Raw genomic sequence first — 19,759 nt, 5'->3', positions numbered from 1 at the left:
AACTTTGTGTCATATCTAGTGGCCGTTCTCAGGTGCTGCAGCTCTGTTCACATTCACTTCAACAGGGGCTGAGCTGCAGTACCGAGAATAGCCACTACATGGAGCCGTGCTATTTCTACTGTGTACATCCGGCTGCAGCTGATTAGTGAGGGGGCTGGGTTTCGGACCCTCCACCGTTTTGATATTGATGACCTATCCAGGATCTTGGACAACCCGTTGAAGCTTAACTAAATGTCTCGGGTAAGAAACTTTTCAGGATACAGCTCCTGTGCAAACTTATGTGTCTCCATGGTTACTACAAATAAACCCTGTGTAGTTTACCCTGCGGTCATGTGTTAGTGTCTTCCATCTATTTTCGGTAAGAAAAGGGGCCAGAGGCATAAAGCATAACAGCAGTGTAACCATGGATTCACATTGGTCCGCACAGAAGCTGTGTGCAAAAGTGCTACACATGAGTACTGCTAAATGAGGGGAGGAAATATGAACGGTGTTTCTCCACAGTCTCCATAGTGTGCGTCTGGTCACATTACAGGCACGTTTTGTACCAGCAAAACCGCGAGAGCTTTCAAGATGAAGTCACAAAGCAGCTGGTGGGAAGCGTCGTGATCACCAGGTACAACAACCGGACGTACCGCATCGATGACATCGAGTGGAGCAAGAGCCCTAACGATGTCTTCACCATGTCAGATGGCACAAACATCAGTTTTGTGGATTACTACAGGTGAGGGTTCCTATGTCCGTGACCACACACGCCGGGCACATGACACTGGCCAGAGGCCGGGCCTGATGGGGTGAACGCTGCTTATTTTATTAATTTATCGTGTTTTCTGCCTTTTGAAAAAAAATAAAAAATATATATATATACAGTACAGACCAAAAGTTTGGACACACCTTCTCATTTAAAGATTTTTCTGTATTTTCATGACTTTGAAAATTGTACATTCACACTGAAGGCATCAAACTACCTGTTGAAGCTCATCAAGAGAATGCAAAGAGTGTGCAAAGCAGTCATCAAAGCAAAAGGTGGCTACTTTGAAAAACCTAGAATATAAGACATATTTTCAGTTGCTTCACACTTTTTTGTTAAGTATATAATTCCACATGTGTTAATTCATAGTTTTGATGCCTTCAGTGTGAATGTACAATTTTCAAAGTCATGAAAATAAAGAAAAATCTTTAAATGAGAATGTGTGTCCAAACTTTTGGTCTGTACTGTGTATGTGTGTATATATATATATATATATATATATATATATATATGTTTGTGTGTGTGTATATATATATATATATATAATATATATATATATATATATATATATATATATATATATATATATATACACAGTTATATGAAAAAGTTTGGGCACCCCTATTAATCTTAAGCTTAATGTTTTATAAAAATTGGTGTTTTTGCAACAGCTCTTTCAGTTTGATATATGTAATAACTGTTGGACACAGTAATGTTTCTGCCTTGAAATGAGGTTTATTGTACTAACAGAGAATGTACAATCTGCATTCAAACAAAATTTGACAGGTGCATAAGTATGGGCACCCTTATCATTTTCTTGTTTTAAATACTCCTACCTACTTTTTACTGACTTACTAAAGCACTTTTTTTGGTTTTGTAACCTCATTGAGCTTTGAACTCCATAGCCAGGTGTATGCAATCATGAGAAAAGCTACTTAAAGTGGCCACTTGCAAGTTGTTCTCCTGTTTGAATCTCCTCTGAAGAGTGGCATCATGGGCTCCTCACTGTCAAATGATCTGAAAACAAAGATTATTCAACATAGTTGTTCAGGGGAAGGATACAAAAAGCTGTCTCAGAGATTTAACCTGTCAGTTTCCACTGTGAGGAACATAGTAAGGAAATGGAAGAACACAGGGACAGTTCTTGTTAAGGCCAGAAGTGGCAGGCCAAGAAAAACATCAGAAAGGCAGAGAAGAAGAATGGTGAGATCAGTCAAGGACAATCCTCAGACCACCTCCAGAGAGCTGCAGCATCAACTTGCTGCAGATGGTGTCACTGTGCATCGGTCAATTATACAACTCACTTTGCACAAGGAGAAGCTGTATGGGAGAGTGATGCGAAAGAAGCCGTTTCTGCAAGCACGCCACAAACAGAGTCGGCTGAGGTATGCAAAAGCACATTTGGAGAAGCCAATTTCTTTTTGGAAGAAGGTCCTGTGGACTGATGAAACCAAGATTGAGTTGTTTGGTCATACAAAAAGGCATTATGCATGGCGGCAAGAAAACACAGCATTCCCAGAAAAACACTTGCTACCCACAGTAAAATTTGGTGGAGGTTCCATCATGCTTTGGGGCTGTGTGGCCAATGCCGGCATCGGGAATCTTGTTTAAAGTTGAGGGACGTATGGATTCCACTCAGTATCAGCAGATTCTTGACAATAATGTTCAAGAATCAGTGACAAAGTTGAAGTTACGCAGGGGATGGATCTTTCAGCAAGACAATGATCCAAAACACCGCTCCAAATCTACTCAGGCATTCATGCAGAGGAACAATTACAATGTTCTGGAATGGCCATCCCAGTCCCAAGCCCTGAATATCATTGATCATCTGTGGGATCATTTGAAGAGGGCTGTCCATGTTCGGCGACCATTAAACTTAACTGAACTGGAATTGTTTTGTAAAGAGGAATGGTCAAAAATACCTTCATCCAGGATCCAGGAACTCATTAAAAGCTACAGGAAGTGAATAGAGGCTGTTATTTTTGCAAAAGGAGGATCTACTAACTATTAATGTCACTTTTCTGGTGAGGTGCCCATACTTATGCACCTGTCAAATTTTGTTTGAATGCAGATTGCACATTTTCTGTTAGTACAATAAACCTCATTTCAAGGCAGAAACATTACTGTGTCCAACAGTTATTGCATACATCAAACTATATATACACACACACACACACGTGCTTCTCACAAAATTAGAATATCATCAAAAAGTTAATTTATTTCAGTTCTTCAATACAAAAAGTGAAACTCATATTATCTAGAGTCATTACAGAGTGATCTATTTCAAGTGTTATTTCTGTTAATGTTGATGATTATGGCTTACAGCCAATGAAAACACAAAAGTCATTATCTCAATAAATTAGAATACTTTATAACAGCTTGAAAAATGTTTTTAAAATCCGAAATGTTACTACTACTGAAATGTATGTTCAGTAAATGCCCTCAATACTTGGTCGGGGCTCCTTTTACATCAATTACTGCATCAATGCTTCATGGCATGGAGGGATCAGCCTGTGGCCCTGCTGAGGTGTTATGGAAGCCCAGGTGGCTTTGATAGCAGCCTTCAGCTCGTCTGCATTGTTGGGTCTGGGGTCTCTCATCTTCCTCTTGACAATACCCCATAGATTCTCTATAATAGATTCTCTATGGGGTTAATGTCAGGCGAGTTTGCTGCCAATCAAGCACAGTGATACTGTTGTTTTTACACCAGGCATTGGTACTTTTGGCAGTGTGGACAGGGGCCAAGTCCTGCTGGAGAATGACATTTCCATCTCCAAAAAGCTTGTCGGCAGAGGGAAGCATGAAGTGCTCTAAAATCTCCTGGTAGACGGCTGCGCTGACTTTAGTCTTGATAAAACACCTTGGAGCTACACCAGCAGATGACATGGCTCCCCAAACCATCACTGATTGTGGAGTCTTCACACTAGACCTCAAGCAGCTTGGATTGTGGCCCCTCCAGACTCTGGGACCTTGATTTCCAAATGAAAATTAATAGCTGAGTAAAATCTAAAAAAAAAAAAGAAAAAAGTATAAATAAAATGAGAAAAAAGATTAAAAAAACTGAAAGAAATATTAACGTTGCCTAAATCAGACAGGACCAGAGTAGAAAAAGGCTACAATTATTGTGTGTGCGTGTGTGGGGGGGTAACGTATATACTACATTATAGGAGGATATTAAAGGGGTTTTCCGTTGTCAGAAAGCCCTGTCCCTCGCGCTGCATTTTGTTTTAATGTTTTACACACTCTCCCACGGTCCAGCGCTGAGTAATCCCTTTACCATATTTCACAAGAACAATCACTTTCAGGTAAATATTAAAATACAGCATAAAAAAATCCTTTCCAATATTCCATAATAAAAAAAGGCTCATGTGTAAAACAAAAAAAATGTCTTGGAGTAGACTATGAATAAAAAATATCCTCTAAACAATGCTGCATTTGAAAAGGTGAGGTTTTTGGCCCCAAGTCCCTCGGTCATAAGAGGCTTGAAGTGCGTGACGCTCATGTGTGTGGCGCGTTTCTGCGGCTGCATTGTCTGTTGCGAGGTCTCGTTGCGCTCATCATGTGTCTATTCCCTTCAGTAAGAATTACGGCATTACAGTGAAGGAAGTGGACCAGCCGCTCCTAGTGCACAGGCCCAGAGAGAGGAAAGATGCTCGTACCAAGGTGACGTCCGTGTTGCGCTGCGTGCTGATGTCATGGCGGACCTTTCTTTCTGACTATGTTCGCATTGCTGGTTTCATTTCAGATGTCGGGTATGGTCCTCCTCCTTCCAGAGCTCTCCTACATGACTGGCATTCCTGAAAAAATGAAAAAAGACTTTAGAGCCATGAAGGTAACGGTACAGCGGCTGATGAAGAGTGCAGTACTTACCCATAGACGTTCAGCGGGGGTCTCTTCTCTGACAACTTTAGCCTGGAGCCGACTACTGAAACCTTTATGATGAGGTGTTCTCATGGGGGGGAAATCAACAGGCGGCCAAATATTGTGCTACAGCGGCTCACTGCCTTAAAGGGGTCTGCCCATGAACAAAGTTCATTTCAATCAACATTTTAATCAATAGATCTTGGAATAATGATAACGTCCACAATTGGATGTGTTTAAATAAAATGTTCCTGTGCTGAGATAATCTTATAAATGTGCCCCTGCTGTGTACTGTGTAATGGCTGTGTCTGACCGTACAGGAACATGGTCTGATCATACCACATCTCCTGGGCAGGGGAGGAAGCAAAAGAGTATACAGACATTACAGCAGGGGATCACAGCTGATTCTTTCTTTGAGGTCAAACATTACTTAAAAACAGGCAGTGAAATGTTTTACCTCAGAGAAAGAATCAGCTGTGATCCCCGGCTGTAATGTCTGTATACTCTTTTGCTTTGCCCAGGAGATGTGGTATGATCAGACCATGTCCCTGTACGGTCAGACACAGCCATTACACAGCACACAGCAGGGACACATTTATAAGATTATCTCAGCACAGGAACATTTTATTTAAACACATTCAATTGTGGAAATTATTATTATTCCAAGATCTGTTGATTAAAATAAACTTTTGTTCGTGGGAAAAACCCCTTTAAGTTCCAACACTGCTCACATCCCGACCCCTGGAAAAGGAAAAAGGCAGCCAATATTAACTCTTGAACATGATTTAGAGAAAACATCTTCCAAAGGGGTCAGGGTTGCCCCCCAAACATGCTTTTGGCTTGGGGAATAAGAATGATTGTAGATGTGGGGTGCAAGATTCTTCCCACATGACATTCCCCCTCCCTGTTTCCGCCATTATTTTCTTCTTTGTTTTCAGGACTTGACCCAGCAGATCCATCTGAGTCCCAAGCAGCACTACCTTTCCTTGGGAAAGTTGATAAAAAGGATTCGGAACAACGAGGAATCACAAGTTGAGCTGCAAAGATGGGGCCTCCAAATCGACTCCGATATACATTTGGTAGGTATTTGACTATTGCATTTTACCATCTGCTGCATGTACTAATGTTTGTATAGGAAAGGCAAGATATGTACAGAAGTATCGCAGGCTGACAAATAGCAGGATTTTTTTGTAATGTTTTCACATTCATTTTTAAAATTCCATTTAAAGGGGTCATCCACTTTTGGGGACATTTTTAACTTTAATGCATGTATTTTGGGTTAAAAAATACATTTTTTGCAATCGGGTTTGATTAAAAACATAGGACCATTTTGGCTCTTACAGGCTCTTTAGTTTTGCTGCACATTCAACTTTGATTTGGTCTGTGGTAGTAAATCATTTGAGAGGAGCTTAGAAAAGGACAGATAAGATTTACAAATTGCCCCCCTTCAGACCATCATAGCGAGCTCACTGATGGATTCTCAGTTAACTCATTATGCAGCCAGCAATAGATGCAACACAGTGCAAATGGTGCAATTTTTTTTTTTATTGAAACTCAAGTGCAAAAATTATTTTTCGCCTGAATTACACGTATATTCAAGTTAAAATAGGGGGATTAAGGAATTATTAGTCTTGGTATAGAGGATACTCTCAGTGAAGATTTTCAATGTTAACTAAATCCCCCTTTTTACTTCTTTGTGTAGACGTCTGGACGGATCCTACCAATGGAGAAGATTAACCTAAGGAATAACTCGTTCTCACCAGGAGAAGACCTGAATTGGACCAGAGAAGTGACCCGAGAGCCGTCTATTTCAGCTGTGAGTTTGCCTGTTTTTTGATGATGACTTGGGGCGTTATAAAGCATTGCATTTGTGATGTAATTCTGTGTTACCCCGACTTTACTGAATTATACTCAAATATATATAGATTGACTCAGAACATTTATTTATTTTTTTTTTGCATTTCACCACTGAGAATCAAAACATCATAAACGAATGCATGTCCAAATGTAAGTCACATTGTGTACTGATACAATATACAGATGAAATATCCAGAACGTGCAAAACATCCAGAAATGACAAAACATTGGAACCAAAGTACTCCAAGCCATAAGCTTGTGTCCAACCGGTACCCCAATAAGGCTGCTCACCATATATTCACAAAGACACAGCAATCCTCCAGTCATGTAGACGGAGCCATAAAGATAAACATATCAGACATGCATGCTCATACGTCTACTTATCCTCAGGTAAGTGGGGCGAGGGTGGGAATAGCAAAACAAGCGTCCCCATGTGTATCGCTTCCGGTGCAACTTCCTTAGGGACTTGAAATTTTTATGAAAACATTTACATTGCGAGGGCCCGATGTAGAGACCTCCAGGTCTGCCAACGACCGTGGCCTGCTTAAATTATGCCAGGAGCAAGGTCTAAGAGGCTTCTGTTAGTGCAGCACTGACAGCTAAAATTCATTGCAGTACTGGTGCATTGCAATGCTTTATACCAGGGATCAGAGTAATGAAAGTCCCATAGAGGGACTAAGTAAGAAAGTAATAAAATATTTTTTTAAAAAGTCACAAATTAAAAAAGCAAAATGAAAAAAAAAAAATACCAATAAATACATGCATTTATGTAAAACAAAAAAATATATAAACAAAAAAAGTACATATATTCGATATCTCTGCAACCTATAAAACTGTCAGACTAGTTAAACCCTTCAAAACCCGTACAAAAAAAAAATATATGGAATAAAACGCAATCAAAAAGTCAAATGTAAATAAAAATGGTATCTCTGAAAATGTCTTGTCCCGCAAAAACAAGCTGCCATACAGCTCCATCAGCGGAGAAATGAAAAAGCTATAGCTCTCAGAATAAAGAGATGCCAAACTATTTTGTTTTCCATAAAATAGTTGTGTAAAAACAGCAAAACATAAGAAAGAAAAAAAATGATATAAATGTGGTATCGCTGTAATCGTACTGACCCGAAGAATAAAGATGTCTTCTCTCTTTTACCACACGGTGAACGGCATAAAAAAAAACAATTGCTGAATAGAAAGCGATCAAAAATTGTTACGTGTCCGAAAATGGTACCAACTCATCCCGCAAAAACAAGTCCTCACATGACTGTCGGCAGAATTATAGAGCTCTCAAAATATGGTGATGTAAAAACTTTGGAAAAAGCTGGGCATAAGGTACTGGGCACTACAACGTACTGGGCACTACAACGTACTGGGCACTACAATGTACTGGGCACTACAATGTTAGGTCTGCATTTTCACTCGGCAACATTCCCACTGCTGTTTGTTTCTGGAAAATACCCATGGAGTCAAAATCATCACTACACTTGTAGATAAATTTCCAGAGGGGTGTAATTTCCAAATTGGGGTCACTTGAGGGGGGATTCTGCTCTTCTAGCACTTGGGGGCTCTGTATATGGAGTCCGCTAACTATTCTAGGAAAATCTGTGCTCCAGGAGGCAAATAGCGCTTTGTCCCTCCGGAGTCTCGCCGTGTGACTAAGCAGTATTGTACAGCCACATATGGGGCATTGTCACGTTCATCAGAAATTGTGGGACAAATTTTGGTGCCGTTTTTACCCATTTTTCCTGTGTGAAAATGTAAAATTTGAGGCTAAAACAAAGTTTTTGTGGTAAAATGTAATTATTTTTTTCTTCACTGACCAATGGTATAAAATTCTAACACACCTGTGGTGTCGATACGATCACTGCATCTTTAGATGAGTTCATTGAGAGATGTATTTGTAAAATGGGGTTTCTTATGGGGGGTTCTGCTGTTCTGACACCTCAGGGGCTCTGCCAATGTGACATGACACCCGCAGACATAACAGTAAAATCTGTACTATAATATGGCGCTTCTTCCCTTCTGAGCTTTGCTCTGTGCCTGAAGAGTATTTCCCGATTACATGTCAGGTACTGGCGCACTCAGCTGAAATTGCACAACTGGGAGGTCTATTTTGTTCTATTAGCCTTTATAAAAATTCATTTGAGGTTAAAATAGCATTTTAGTTGTAAAAATGTAATTACTGTGTTTTTCAGACTGTAAGATGCAAATTTGGGGAGAAAATGGGGTTGTGTCTTAGAGACAGAATGTAGCTTACTGGGGGGCAGCCGCGGCAGGAGTCGGGCGATACTGCGGGTCCTGGGCTGGAAGGAGGGCTTGTGGAGGTGGGACATTGCAGGTCTATGCTTCGAGCCCAGGCTGGTGCTCGACACTGCAGGGTGATGCTGCGAGTACCATCCCAGGTTGGTAGAAGGGGGTGTTCGGCAGTGCGGGGGCTCCGCCGACATTTCGTGAAAGCCCGGAGCCCCCGCACTTAAATGGTTTCAATGTGGCGGTCTCCGGGAAAATGGCCGTTGGAGGCGGCGCATGCGCAGATTGAGATCTCGGCTCCCAAGACTACATGATAAAATGTAGTCTGCCTACATTCACCACTAGGGGGAGCTCACTGCATGGAAAATTGTACAGCATTTATTGAATTCCAGAATAAATATGTTCTCTTTAAACTCCCCCTAGTGGTGTGCAGAAGGATCTTTAGCATTTAATTTGGCTTTTTATGAAAGTTTTGTTTTCCTGTTCCTAAATCCCCTTCTTCCTCAAGCACTGCCACTGAGTATAAGGACATAAGTGCTAAAAACAAACTGCAATTAGATTTAACAGGTGTTTAGTATTATTCACCTTGTAACTTCTTTGTGTTGTTATGATTTACAAGACACATACTGAGACTTTGATTGTCCCAAATGTAGCACATTTTACCTTGTGAAAGGTTCACCCTTACTGTGACCAAAGATTGGTCCTAGGGAGACTAGACGTGTAATGTGATCATGAGGATATATGTGAGGTCTGTGCTTCGGCCTCACCCGTCCTCTCCTCCTGTCTTATGTCTTACCTTTGATCCATTGCACATGGCAAAAACATAAGTTTATGGCTGACTGTGAAAATATTGTATCCTGTTATGCAGTTGTGAATTTGCTTGTCTGTAAATCAATATATATATACACGTATGTATATTGTATGTAATACACTTGTTTATGAATCCGTTATTTATTTACTTAATTTTAGAAATTTTCTTCTTAAACGGGCCGGCGTTCACAGGAGGATTGTAATGACAGGCACAGGGGTCTTCAGCAGACCCTCAACTGTCATAACAGCCCATTGGCGCACCGCAATCACGTGACTGGGTCGACAATATAAGCACGGAAAGACGCACGCCCCTGTCTCATTAGTATTTATATTAGACACTTCCCAACGTGTGACATACATGTGCAGGTGCATGAAGCAGGCTCAGGAACTGATGCCGCTGGGTCCTACAACCGAACTCTCTCTCTGTTAACTCCTTAACTGCCTCTTTAGCTGCTGCTGTTAACCCTTTAAATGCCACAGGTTCCCAGGGATGGGCCATTACGGAGACCCATTCTCCCCCATCTTCCCCCTTCCATGAAGCAATGAGGGGTGTAAATGGGCTGTCATGGCAGCTGAGGGACCCCATGGCCGCCATCTTTGTACTCTTTATAAATCCCATATGAGTAAAAGAAGGAAAATTTCCCTTCATTTCCCCTATTAAAAATAAAAACACTAAAAAAAAAATATATATTATGGTAAGTATCATCAAATCCGTATAAGTCCGATCTATATATAGAATTTTCACCGGTACAATAAACGCTGCCGTAAAGGTACAAAAACCACCAGAATTGCGGTTTTTGGTGGCCACACCTGCGTCTAAAAATGAGCTCGCCGTGCACAAAATTAAGTCCTCGCACAACTCCATCAACCGAAAAATAAAAAGTTACGGGTTTCAGAAAACGGCAAGAAACCAATTTTTTTTTTTCAATGCTAAAATAAAAAATAACTTTCCAAGTTTGTCATCACTGTAATATTTCTGAGCTGGAAAATCACGTTGGCAGGTTATTTTTACTGCTCATTAAATGCACAGTTCTGCCCAATAAATGTCATAAAAGCAAAAAATAATGGTGGAATTGCATTTGTTTTCAGCATTTTGCCCCAGTTTGGATAATTTTCCGTTTTTCAGTACATTATATGGTAAAATATGTGGTGTCCTAACAAGTTAAATCTCATCCCATATTAAAAAAAAAAAACATTCGGCTGTGTTGAAAAATGAAAAAAAGTTATGACTTTTGGAAGAAGGGAAAGAAAAAACAAAAAGTCAAAAGCAACAATTGGCCATAGTGGGAAGGACTTTAAAATATAGAAAAAAAGTCTTCACACTTGTCCACATGTCCTAATACTAGACTCCTATTTATTTTTCTTCAGCAGCAATAGACTGACCTAGATCCTTTTTAATTTTATTGAAGTATTTTTTAGGCACGACTGATTTGTGTTATGGTCATTGTGAAGGAAGGCGGAGGAGGTGAGCTGTGACATCACCTATTGTGAATGGTGGATCCTGTGTTATCTACTGTATATAGAGGTGTGATCAGTCATTGTACAGGAGGAGGAGGTGAGCTGTGACATAACCCTGGATCCACTATTTACAATAGGTGATGTCACAGCTCACCTCCTCCTCCTCCTGTACAATGACTGATAACACCTCTATATACAGTAGATAACCCAGGATCCACCATTCACAATAGGTGATGTCACAGCTCACCTCCTCCTCCTGTACAATGACTGATAACACCTCTATATACAGTAGATAACACAGGATCCACCATTCACAATAGGTGATGTCACAGCTCCTCTCCTCCTCCTGTACAATGACTGATAACACCTCTATATACAGTAGATAACACAGGATCCACCATTCACAATAGGTGATGTCACAGCTCCTCTCCTCCTCCTGTACAATGACTGATAACACCTCTATATACAGTAGATGACACAGGATCCACCATTCACAATAGGTGATGTCACAGCTCCTCTCCTCCTCCTGTACAATGACTGATAACACCTCTATATACAGTAGATAACACAGGATCCACCATTCACAATAGGTGATGTCACAGCTCCTCTCCTCCTCCTGTACAATGACTGATAACACCTCTATATACAGTAGATAACCTAGAATCCACCATTCACAATAGGTTATCTACGGTATATAGAGATGTTATCAGTCATTGTACAGGAGGGGGAGGCGGTGATATCAGCTATTGTGAATGTTGAATTCTGTGATATCTAGAGGTGTTATCAGTCTTAATCCTGTTTGTGATGATAACGTGAATGCTAAAAAGTCTTATGTTAAAAAAAAGCACCAACAAGGAAGTGTGAGCCTGGTATTAGGCTTGGTATTCAGTATAAAAATTGCAGGATTTCTGTTTTTCTTATTAGAGATAAAATGTTTAAAAAATTCAAAAAACAAAATCTGTATAAAATAAATTGCACTTAACATATAAAACAATTTTAAATGGCGAGTCCCTTTCTGATGACACCTTCCCTTTAATATAAGATTGGTTTTCTGTTTCTCCCCTAGGTTCCCCTGCAGTATTGGGTTGTAATATATCCTAAACGCGCCTTCACCCAAGTCAAAGATCTTACTAGCACTATCGAAAAGATTGCGGGTCCCATCGGCATGCGCGTGAATCAGCCTAATGCCATTGAGCTTCGAGACGACCGTGTAGAGACGTACGCACGATGCATCAGGTCCCTGCTGGAGGGAGAGGTAAGGAAGCCGGTGTCCAGAGAAAGAACCCAACTGGGCATATGGAAATGACAATGCAGGATTTCCAAACTTCCCTGGTACAAATAAGGGTTTACTGGAAATAATACACTGGGACCGGTGACCTTCATATCCCGTGTGTGTCCTGTCTTCTGGCTTTTCCTGTTGACTGCTGTCATTGCAGCAGCTATGTTGTTTTTCATTTTTTGACAAAGTTAAAGGGAATGTATCACCAAGTTTTTGCTTTGTAGTGTGAGAACAGCATAATGTAGGGGCAGAGACCCTAATTACAGGCATGTGTTGTTTTCTCAGTTGCTTGTTGTAGCTACAGTGCAATCAGTGTTTTATCAGCAGGAGATTATCACTACAGGACTAGGTGTTGTGTGCAAGATAGTCCAGCTAATCTGTGTAACCCCGCCTCTTCCACTGATTGGCAGCTTGCTAACAGTGTGCACAGGACGCTGCCAATCAGGGGTGTGGGCGGGGTTATTCACAGCTCAGCATTCTTAGAGCTGCAGCAGAAAAAACAGCAATTTCATCAAAACTGCAGTACATGACACATCGCTGGAATCAGGCTCTCTCCCCGTACATCATGCTGCTCTCAAATTATATAACAAAACCCTGCTGACAGATTCCCTTTAAGAGGAATAGACTTGTACCGGTCATAGTAGATTTTATTTGTCACCTTATTCAGCTGTCTTTTTAGATTAGATCTGACAAATTCTCAAAATTTCTCCCTTCCCATATTCCCTATTAGGCTATGTTCACACATGTTGGTTTTTTTACGTCACAAATCTGCAGCAAAACTGATCTCTGGCCGGAAATCAGCTGCGTCAAAAATGCAGGTTTTGCTGCATTTTTTCAGCGTTTTTTTTCACTGTCCTTCTGTCTCTATTTATACATGTACATAAAGTTCTGTGAAAAAAAAGAACCCCATTCTATTATGCCATCAAAAACGCTGATGCAAACTTTGATGCGTTTTTAATGCGTTTTTTTTTCACCTATTTTTCTTTTTTCCTATGGGTGAAAAAACGCTGAAAAAAGTGACATGCTCTATTTTCCAAATACCCAACCAAGGCACAAAATAAGCAACAAAAAAACCAAGATGTGTGAACAGAGGATGCTGGTTTCTCATAGACTTTGCTGGTACTGCAAAACGCAGCTGAAAATTTGCAGAAAAATCTGCAGCATAAAACGCTGAAAAACCCAACATGTGTGAACATAGCCTTAGTTTTATCAGAGAGACTACCAAACAGTGGCCTCACGGTGGCGCTACTGGCTCATCTACGTGTTACATGGCTGAAGAGTTATCCTTTAATCCTGATGAAAAGGTCGTTATCCAGCAACTCGTGAAATTGACTTAAAAAAATAGCCTTTATTCTGAAAAAATTAAAAACATGAGACCATAGTGCAAATAAAAGCGTACAGAGGCTTACACGTTTCAGATACGTAGATCCTTACTCATAGCATGAGTAAGCAGTATAGCAGGATCTAAGTATCCGAAACGTGTAAGCCTCTGTGCGCTTTTATTTGCACTATGGTCTCATGTTTTTAATTTTTTCAGAATAAAGGCTATTTTTTTAAGTCAATTTCACGAGTTGCTGAATAATTACCCTTTCATCACTGCCTAATGTCTCCCAGACGGGGATCTTTACAATCCGAGCACCGTGCCTCATGAGAAAGTGGACCGAGCAGGCTGACCCAGGTGAGCTGAAATCTATTTTTTGTACATTATCCTTTAATCCTACATTTCCACCGTGGATGATCACTGCGGTTTTAGGAGTAAGACATCATCAACATTAAGCCGACCACAGCATTCTCTTCATAACACGTGACTTTTCCAAGGCGTTGTGTCATCTCGGATATTTAGGACGTATCCATAGGGTAATAATAATTTTTATTTATATAGTGCAAAGATATTCCACAGCGCTCTACAATTAAGTGGGGACATGTACAGACTATAAATTCAATACAAGGTAAGACAGTTTAAACAGTTACATCAGGAGTGAGGTCCCTGCTCGCAAGCTTACAATCTACAAGGAAATAGGGGACACAATAGGTGAAAAGCGCTTGTTATTTCAGGTCCAGCAATTATAATAAATAGGGATTCTCATATAAAGCTTCATGATCCGGTCATCAGTCTGTATGTTTAAGTGCAATAATCAAGTATCGAGTGCAGTTATCGTGTGCGTAGAGGGTGTGGAGACCGATTAAAAGTAGGGAGCAGATTCTGAATAATATTTAGAAGGAGGGAACAGGGGAAAGTTAGTTTACGGAGTTGAGGTGATAGGCTTGTTTAAAGAGATGGGTTTTTAAAGCGCGCTTGAAGACGTGGTGGCTAGGCATCAGTCGGATAGTCTGGGGTAGAGCATTCCAGAGAACTGGCGCAGCACGAGAGAAGTCTTGAAGACAGAGGTGCAAGGTTCGGATTATGGGGGATGTTAGTCTTAGGCCATTTGTAGAACGGAGGGCACATGTAGGGCGATAGACAGAGATGATAGAGGAGATATAAGGCAGTGCAGAACTGTGGAGAGCTTTGTGGGTGAGAGCGATGAGTTTATATTGGACCCTGTAGCGAATGGGCAACCAGTGTAATGACTGGCACAAGATGGAGGCATCGGTGAAGCGGCTGGACAGATATACGACCCTGGCTGCCGCATTCAGGACGGATTGGGGAGGAGAAAGTTTGGTAAGAGGGAGACCGATCAGAAGAGAGTTGCAGTAGTCCAGACGAAAGTAGATGCAAGGAAAGAGGCCAAACCTCGTTCTTTCTTTCCTTTGCATCCACCCTTGGCTCCCTCTTATAAAACCACGTGTGTGATTCCAGCCTTCAGGGAGCGCTGTGACTCTGTGTCATGGACTGACGAGGCAGAAGTGTTGGATCACGCTGCACACTTGCGCTGTGTTTCACATGTCTATTCTATGTAAAAATCCCCGTGGAATCACTACTGTACCTTTTATGCTAAATCTTATGCCAAAAGAATATATATTAATCTTATTTATCCATCTGATGTTGCTTCACAGTTATGGAGAACATTTTCCACCACAATGTCTGGATGGCACGTCATTGTTTCCCAGCATTGACTGATTGCATTTGTGACAATAGCGACGAGAACACAGTGTGCTTTACTAACCCGTCACCCACTGGGTCAGTGTGATTATAGCAGGAATAATCTCTCTATTTGGTACAAAGTTCATTACTACTCTTTTTAGAGAATGATTAGAAGCTTGTACATGCGATTGATCCATAATAATGCTATTAGACGGTGGCCGGTCACACACTGCAGGGGGAGAGGTGACAGACCGCAAAATGACTGTACAGAGTTATCACCTTCTTTCAGATTCTTCTTTGGGTCACAAAGTTAACTTTTTATGGCGCCAATTTAGTTTTACAATCTGGTGGCCTGCCTGATAACGAGGCATAAGTTTCCGTTATAAATATGAGCAATAAAAAATTATATTGCGGTACCGTGTTAGCCAGAAAAATCGATGGAAATACTTTCAGCAGCAGATGGAAGGAAGGGAGACACAGTCATTACTAGTGGGTAGGCGGAGCCCACATAGGATAGAACACCTCAGATTAAAAAAGAGTGTTGTCCGGCCCCTCCAGCTTGGGCTCCTCCTACTCCAGCTCTCCAGTCTAAAATTTGAGGTCACAGAGGATGGTCGCTGCTGGAAGCAGCTCCTCAGAAAATTTTTTTATTTTTATTGGACAGAGACTTGGACCCCCGTGGTCTTGAGGTCTCAGGGGTCTCAGCGCTGCTGGACCCCCACCCCTCCCTTGGCGGATCTGCATTACCCTTTGAGAGAGGTCCCTGCAGAACCCTGCCGGCCCCGGGGGATGAGGGATGCTTCCCTGGCGGGGACGCAAACCGCGCATCTGGGGTCACTGCGTTCTCCGCCCTGGGGGGAAGCTTGGGCACAGCGCCACAAATCCCTGGGGGTCCCTGTGGCGCTCAGCTAGGTGAGTACTCAGCATGTTAATGTGTTTTGAGTGCTTCAGCGGCTGCTGCGGCAGCCGCTGCTACATGTATTCATGTGGTGACTTGTGTTTTTTTGTCCGCAGGTGGATGCCTGCAGGACATGGAAGCGGGGCAGGAGCGGAGAGCGGAGGAGTCGCGCGCGCTTTTTTTGAAGCCGGCGGGGGGCGTGACTTCGCGCCTTCCCGGTCTTTCGCGGGCAGGAAGCGCTCTGAGCGCGCGCTTTCTCCTGCCCCTCCTCTTCCGGCTTCTCTCTCCTCACAGCGCGGCGGCCATTACTGAACGGCTTCCATCGGGCTCCTCACTCTCCTCTCCTCCCGACAGACCGAAGGAACACTGCACCGCGGCCAGCTGGGTGAGTCGCTTCTGCCTGTCAGGGCAGAAGCTTAACCCCTCACCCCCTCAGCGCAGGGCACCTTTCTGAGGCACAATAAGGTGGCAGACTGTGCTGTCCTGCAGCTATTACCTCATATAGAGGTTCCTTTTTTTTGTCTGGGGCTCGCACATCCTTTTCATTTCACAGAGGTTGTGGGGAGTCTGCGACATTAACCCCTTATTAGGCGGTTATCCCTTAATTGGAGGTCAGCTGGGGTAGCTCTCTCTTTAAGAGCTTTAACCCTTCAGCTTTCTTTTAAGAAACCACACTGTCCTACTTACTGACAGGTTTAACCTGCCATATACTGTGTGAGGGCATGTCAGATCAGGGTCCAGGAGGTGCGGACCGTCTCCCAGGTCCGCTACAGGATCAGTCTCGCGTGTCTGACACACAGGAGTCCTCGACGGCGTCAAGCGCAGCGGTCGGGGGTTTCGGTGATGGGGCAGTGGTCAAAATGGAGGCCCTCACTCGTTCTATTGATGGCCTGTCTGACCTTCTAGGTTATTGGGTGTCAGCTAGATCCTCTCATGGCAGGAAGCGCCACAGGCCGGTACTGCCCTCCCCGCGCAGCGACTCGGAGATCTCTGTTATGGAGGGTTCCCCTTCAAGCTCAGATGGGGAGATGTCCGATTCGGATAAGGAGGATCGGCAGGGGTCACTCTGCCTCTTTTTTGGGCCGTGCAGAGGCTTTTATTGGAGCCATGAGGGAGGCGTTACAGTTTCCGGAGGAGGTAACTAGACGTCCTGGTAAGTCGGCCCGGATATTTCAGGAGTCGCATAGGTCGCGCTTGGCATTACCATCTCTGGATGAGCTTAATGGGGCAGTGGAGAAGGAACGCCTGTGTCCAGATAAACGTTTTCAGGGGACACGGTTTTTTGAGGCACTGTATCCGTGTTCCACGGAGTTGATTGATAATTGGATTCCTTCTCTTGAAGTGGATGTCCCTTTATCCCAGCTTAGCAAATCCTCATTACTGCCTGTTAAAGGGAAGGCGAGTCTGCAGGATCCGCTGGACAGAAAAACGGAGATGGCGGCGAAATCCATCTACGAGGCCGCGGGTCATGGATTCAGAGCGGTGCTAGGATCCATGTGTGCTTGTAAAGCTTCCCTAAGCTGGTTGGACCGTCTACGGACGGCGTGGCAGGATGGATCCCCGCTATCCGAGGTAGATGGGCTTTTCAAGTTGTTGGAGGATGCGGCCCGATATGGCAGTGATGCAGGTTTGGATACCGCGTCACTGCTGTCCAGGGCGCAATCCTCGGCGGTCACAGTCAGAAGAGCACTGTGGCTCAGACAGTGGACCGGGGACGCGGTTTCCAAGCAAGGTTTGCTATCTTTAGCTTACAAGGGTGGTCAGTTATTTGGATTTGACCTCACGGAGCTGATTGTCAAGGCAAAGGCAAAAGAAGCGGCCTTACCACAGCGAAGAACTGTGGCTTCTGCGTCGGGCAGGCCTAGTGCCGGTAGTAGTCGGCGGCCCTTTCGGTCCAGGGGACGGTCCGGTCAGCCCTCTTGGGGATCGGGTCGTCCCTCTTTTTCAGGAAAAAAGGCTTCTCAGAAATCCCGCACTCCCTGGAAACAGAGCTTCCGTCAAGACAAGCGGGAAGCTGACAAAAAGCCCGCTAAGGCGGACTGACGCCAGGTTTTCACTCGAGGGCTCTCGAGTGGGGGGTCGCCTGCTCCAATTCGAATCGACTTGGGCGTCCCGCGTTTCGGACGCGGGTTGTGTCAGCAGGCTACTTCATAGAGTTTCTTTCTCGACCCCCGGACAGGTTTTGGCGATCTCGCATTCCGTCAGAGCCCGAGCTAGTTGCCGCTCTACGGCAGGAGGTCGATTCCCTTCTGCAGAAGGGTGTGGTGGTACCGGTTCCGCCGGAGGACCGGGGAAGAGGGTTTTATTCAAACCTCTTTGTGGTCCCCAAAAAGGAGGACAAATTTCGCCCCATTCTGGATCTCAAAAGATTGAATCGGCATGTCCGCACCCGGAAATTCCGCATGGAGTCGCTTCGCTCGGTTGTGGCGGCCCTGTCGCAGAACGACTTTTTGGTGTCAATCGACATTCGCGACGCTTATTTGCATGTTCCCGTCGGAAGGGCCCACCAACGCTTCCTTCGTTTTGCCATAGGTCAGGACCATTTCCAGTTTGTGGCCCTACCATTCGGGTTGGCCTCGGCGCCCAGAGTTTTTACAAAAATTCTGGCACCTCTCATGGCGATCCTTCGAAGACAGGGGGTTACGGTTCTTCCCTACCTGGACGACCTTTTGATTGTGGCGTCCTCAAAGGAGGAGGCGGTGACGGCTCGCAATCTATCCCTTCAGCTCCTGGAGGACTTCGGGTGGCTGGTCAATTGGAAGAAGTCGTCTCTGGAACCGTCGCAGTCAATCCTGTTTTTGGGGATGCATTTCGACACGGTACGAGCAGTGGTGTCCCTGCCTCCAGACAAGCAAGCAAGTCTTCTTCGACATGTACAGGTTATGAAGTCTTCGACAGCAATGTCCCTTCGAAGGTGTATGCGCCTTTTGGGTTTGATGGTGGCGTCAATGGAGGCACTTCCGTTTGCCCAATTTCATTCCAGGACTCTCCAAATGCTCATTCTGAACCGTTGGGATCGATCACAGGCTTCGCTGGATCGCAGTGTCATCATCTCCCACAGGGTGCGAGAGTCTCTAGAATGGTGGTTACGTCCGGAACCGTTATCCCTGGGGAAGTCCTTCCTCCTTCCGAGGTGGTCGGTCATAACCACCGATGCCAGCCTGTCAGGCTGGGGGGGTGTCTGGAACGATCTCTGGATTCAGGGAGTATGGTCGTCGGAAGAGTCTGTCCTGCCGATCAACATCCTGGAATTGAGGGCGATTTTCCTTTGCCTCCAACACTGGACGGTCCCTTTAAACGGTCTGCCAGTCCGAGTGCAGACAGACAACGCGACGGCGGTCGCGAATATCAACCATCAAGGTGGAACGAGGAGCTCCAGGCTCATGATGGAAGTGTCTCGGATCCTGGTATGGGCCGAGGCCAAGGTGCCAGCCATCTCTGCGATTCACATTCCGGGAGTTCAGAATATCACGGCGGACTTCCTCAGTCGCGAGAAGGTGGATCCCGGAGAATGGAGTCTTCACCCAGAAATTTTTGCACAGCTGTGCTCCCGTTGGGGAACTCCTCAAGTGGATT

The 19,759-nt window shown here is 43.8% G+C and overlaps 1 protein-coding gene across 1 annotated transcript in view; it reads left to right on the top strand.

Moving 5' to 3' along the window:
* Window positions 1–19,759, top strand: part of PIWIL2 (piwi like RNA-mediated gene silencing 2) — a 151,124-nt gene that overhangs the window by 55,157 nt on the left and 76,208 nt on the right. Inside the window, exons 12-17 of the mRNA XM_073654043.1 lie at window positions 533–721; window positions 4,327–4,411; window positions 4,494–4,580; window positions 5,548–5,688; window positions 6,312–6,425; window positions 12,048–12,236. Of these exons, the coding sequence (XP_073510144.1) occupies window positions 533–721; window positions 4,327–4,411; window positions 4,494–4,580; window positions 5,548–5,688; window positions 6,312–6,425; window positions 12,048–12,236 (805 nt within the window). The remainder of the gene's footprint in view (window positions 1–532; window positions 722–4,326; window positions 4,412–4,493; window positions 4,581–5,547; window positions 5,689–6,311; window positions 6,426–12,047; window positions 12,237–19,759) is intronic.

This window comes from Phyllobates terribilis, unplaced genomic scaffold, assembly GCF_046119375.1.
Source record: "Phyllobates terribilis strain yellow unplaced genomic scaffold, ASM4611937v1 Scaffold_11__3_contigs__length_659146591, whole genome shotgun sequence".
Classification (NCBI taxonomy): Eukaryota; Metazoa; Chordata; class Amphibia; order Anura; family Dendrobatidae; genus Phyllobates; species Phyllobates terribilis.
Note: the sequence above shows the minus strand (reverse complement) of the source record. Positions and strands in the feature narration are given on the sequence as shown.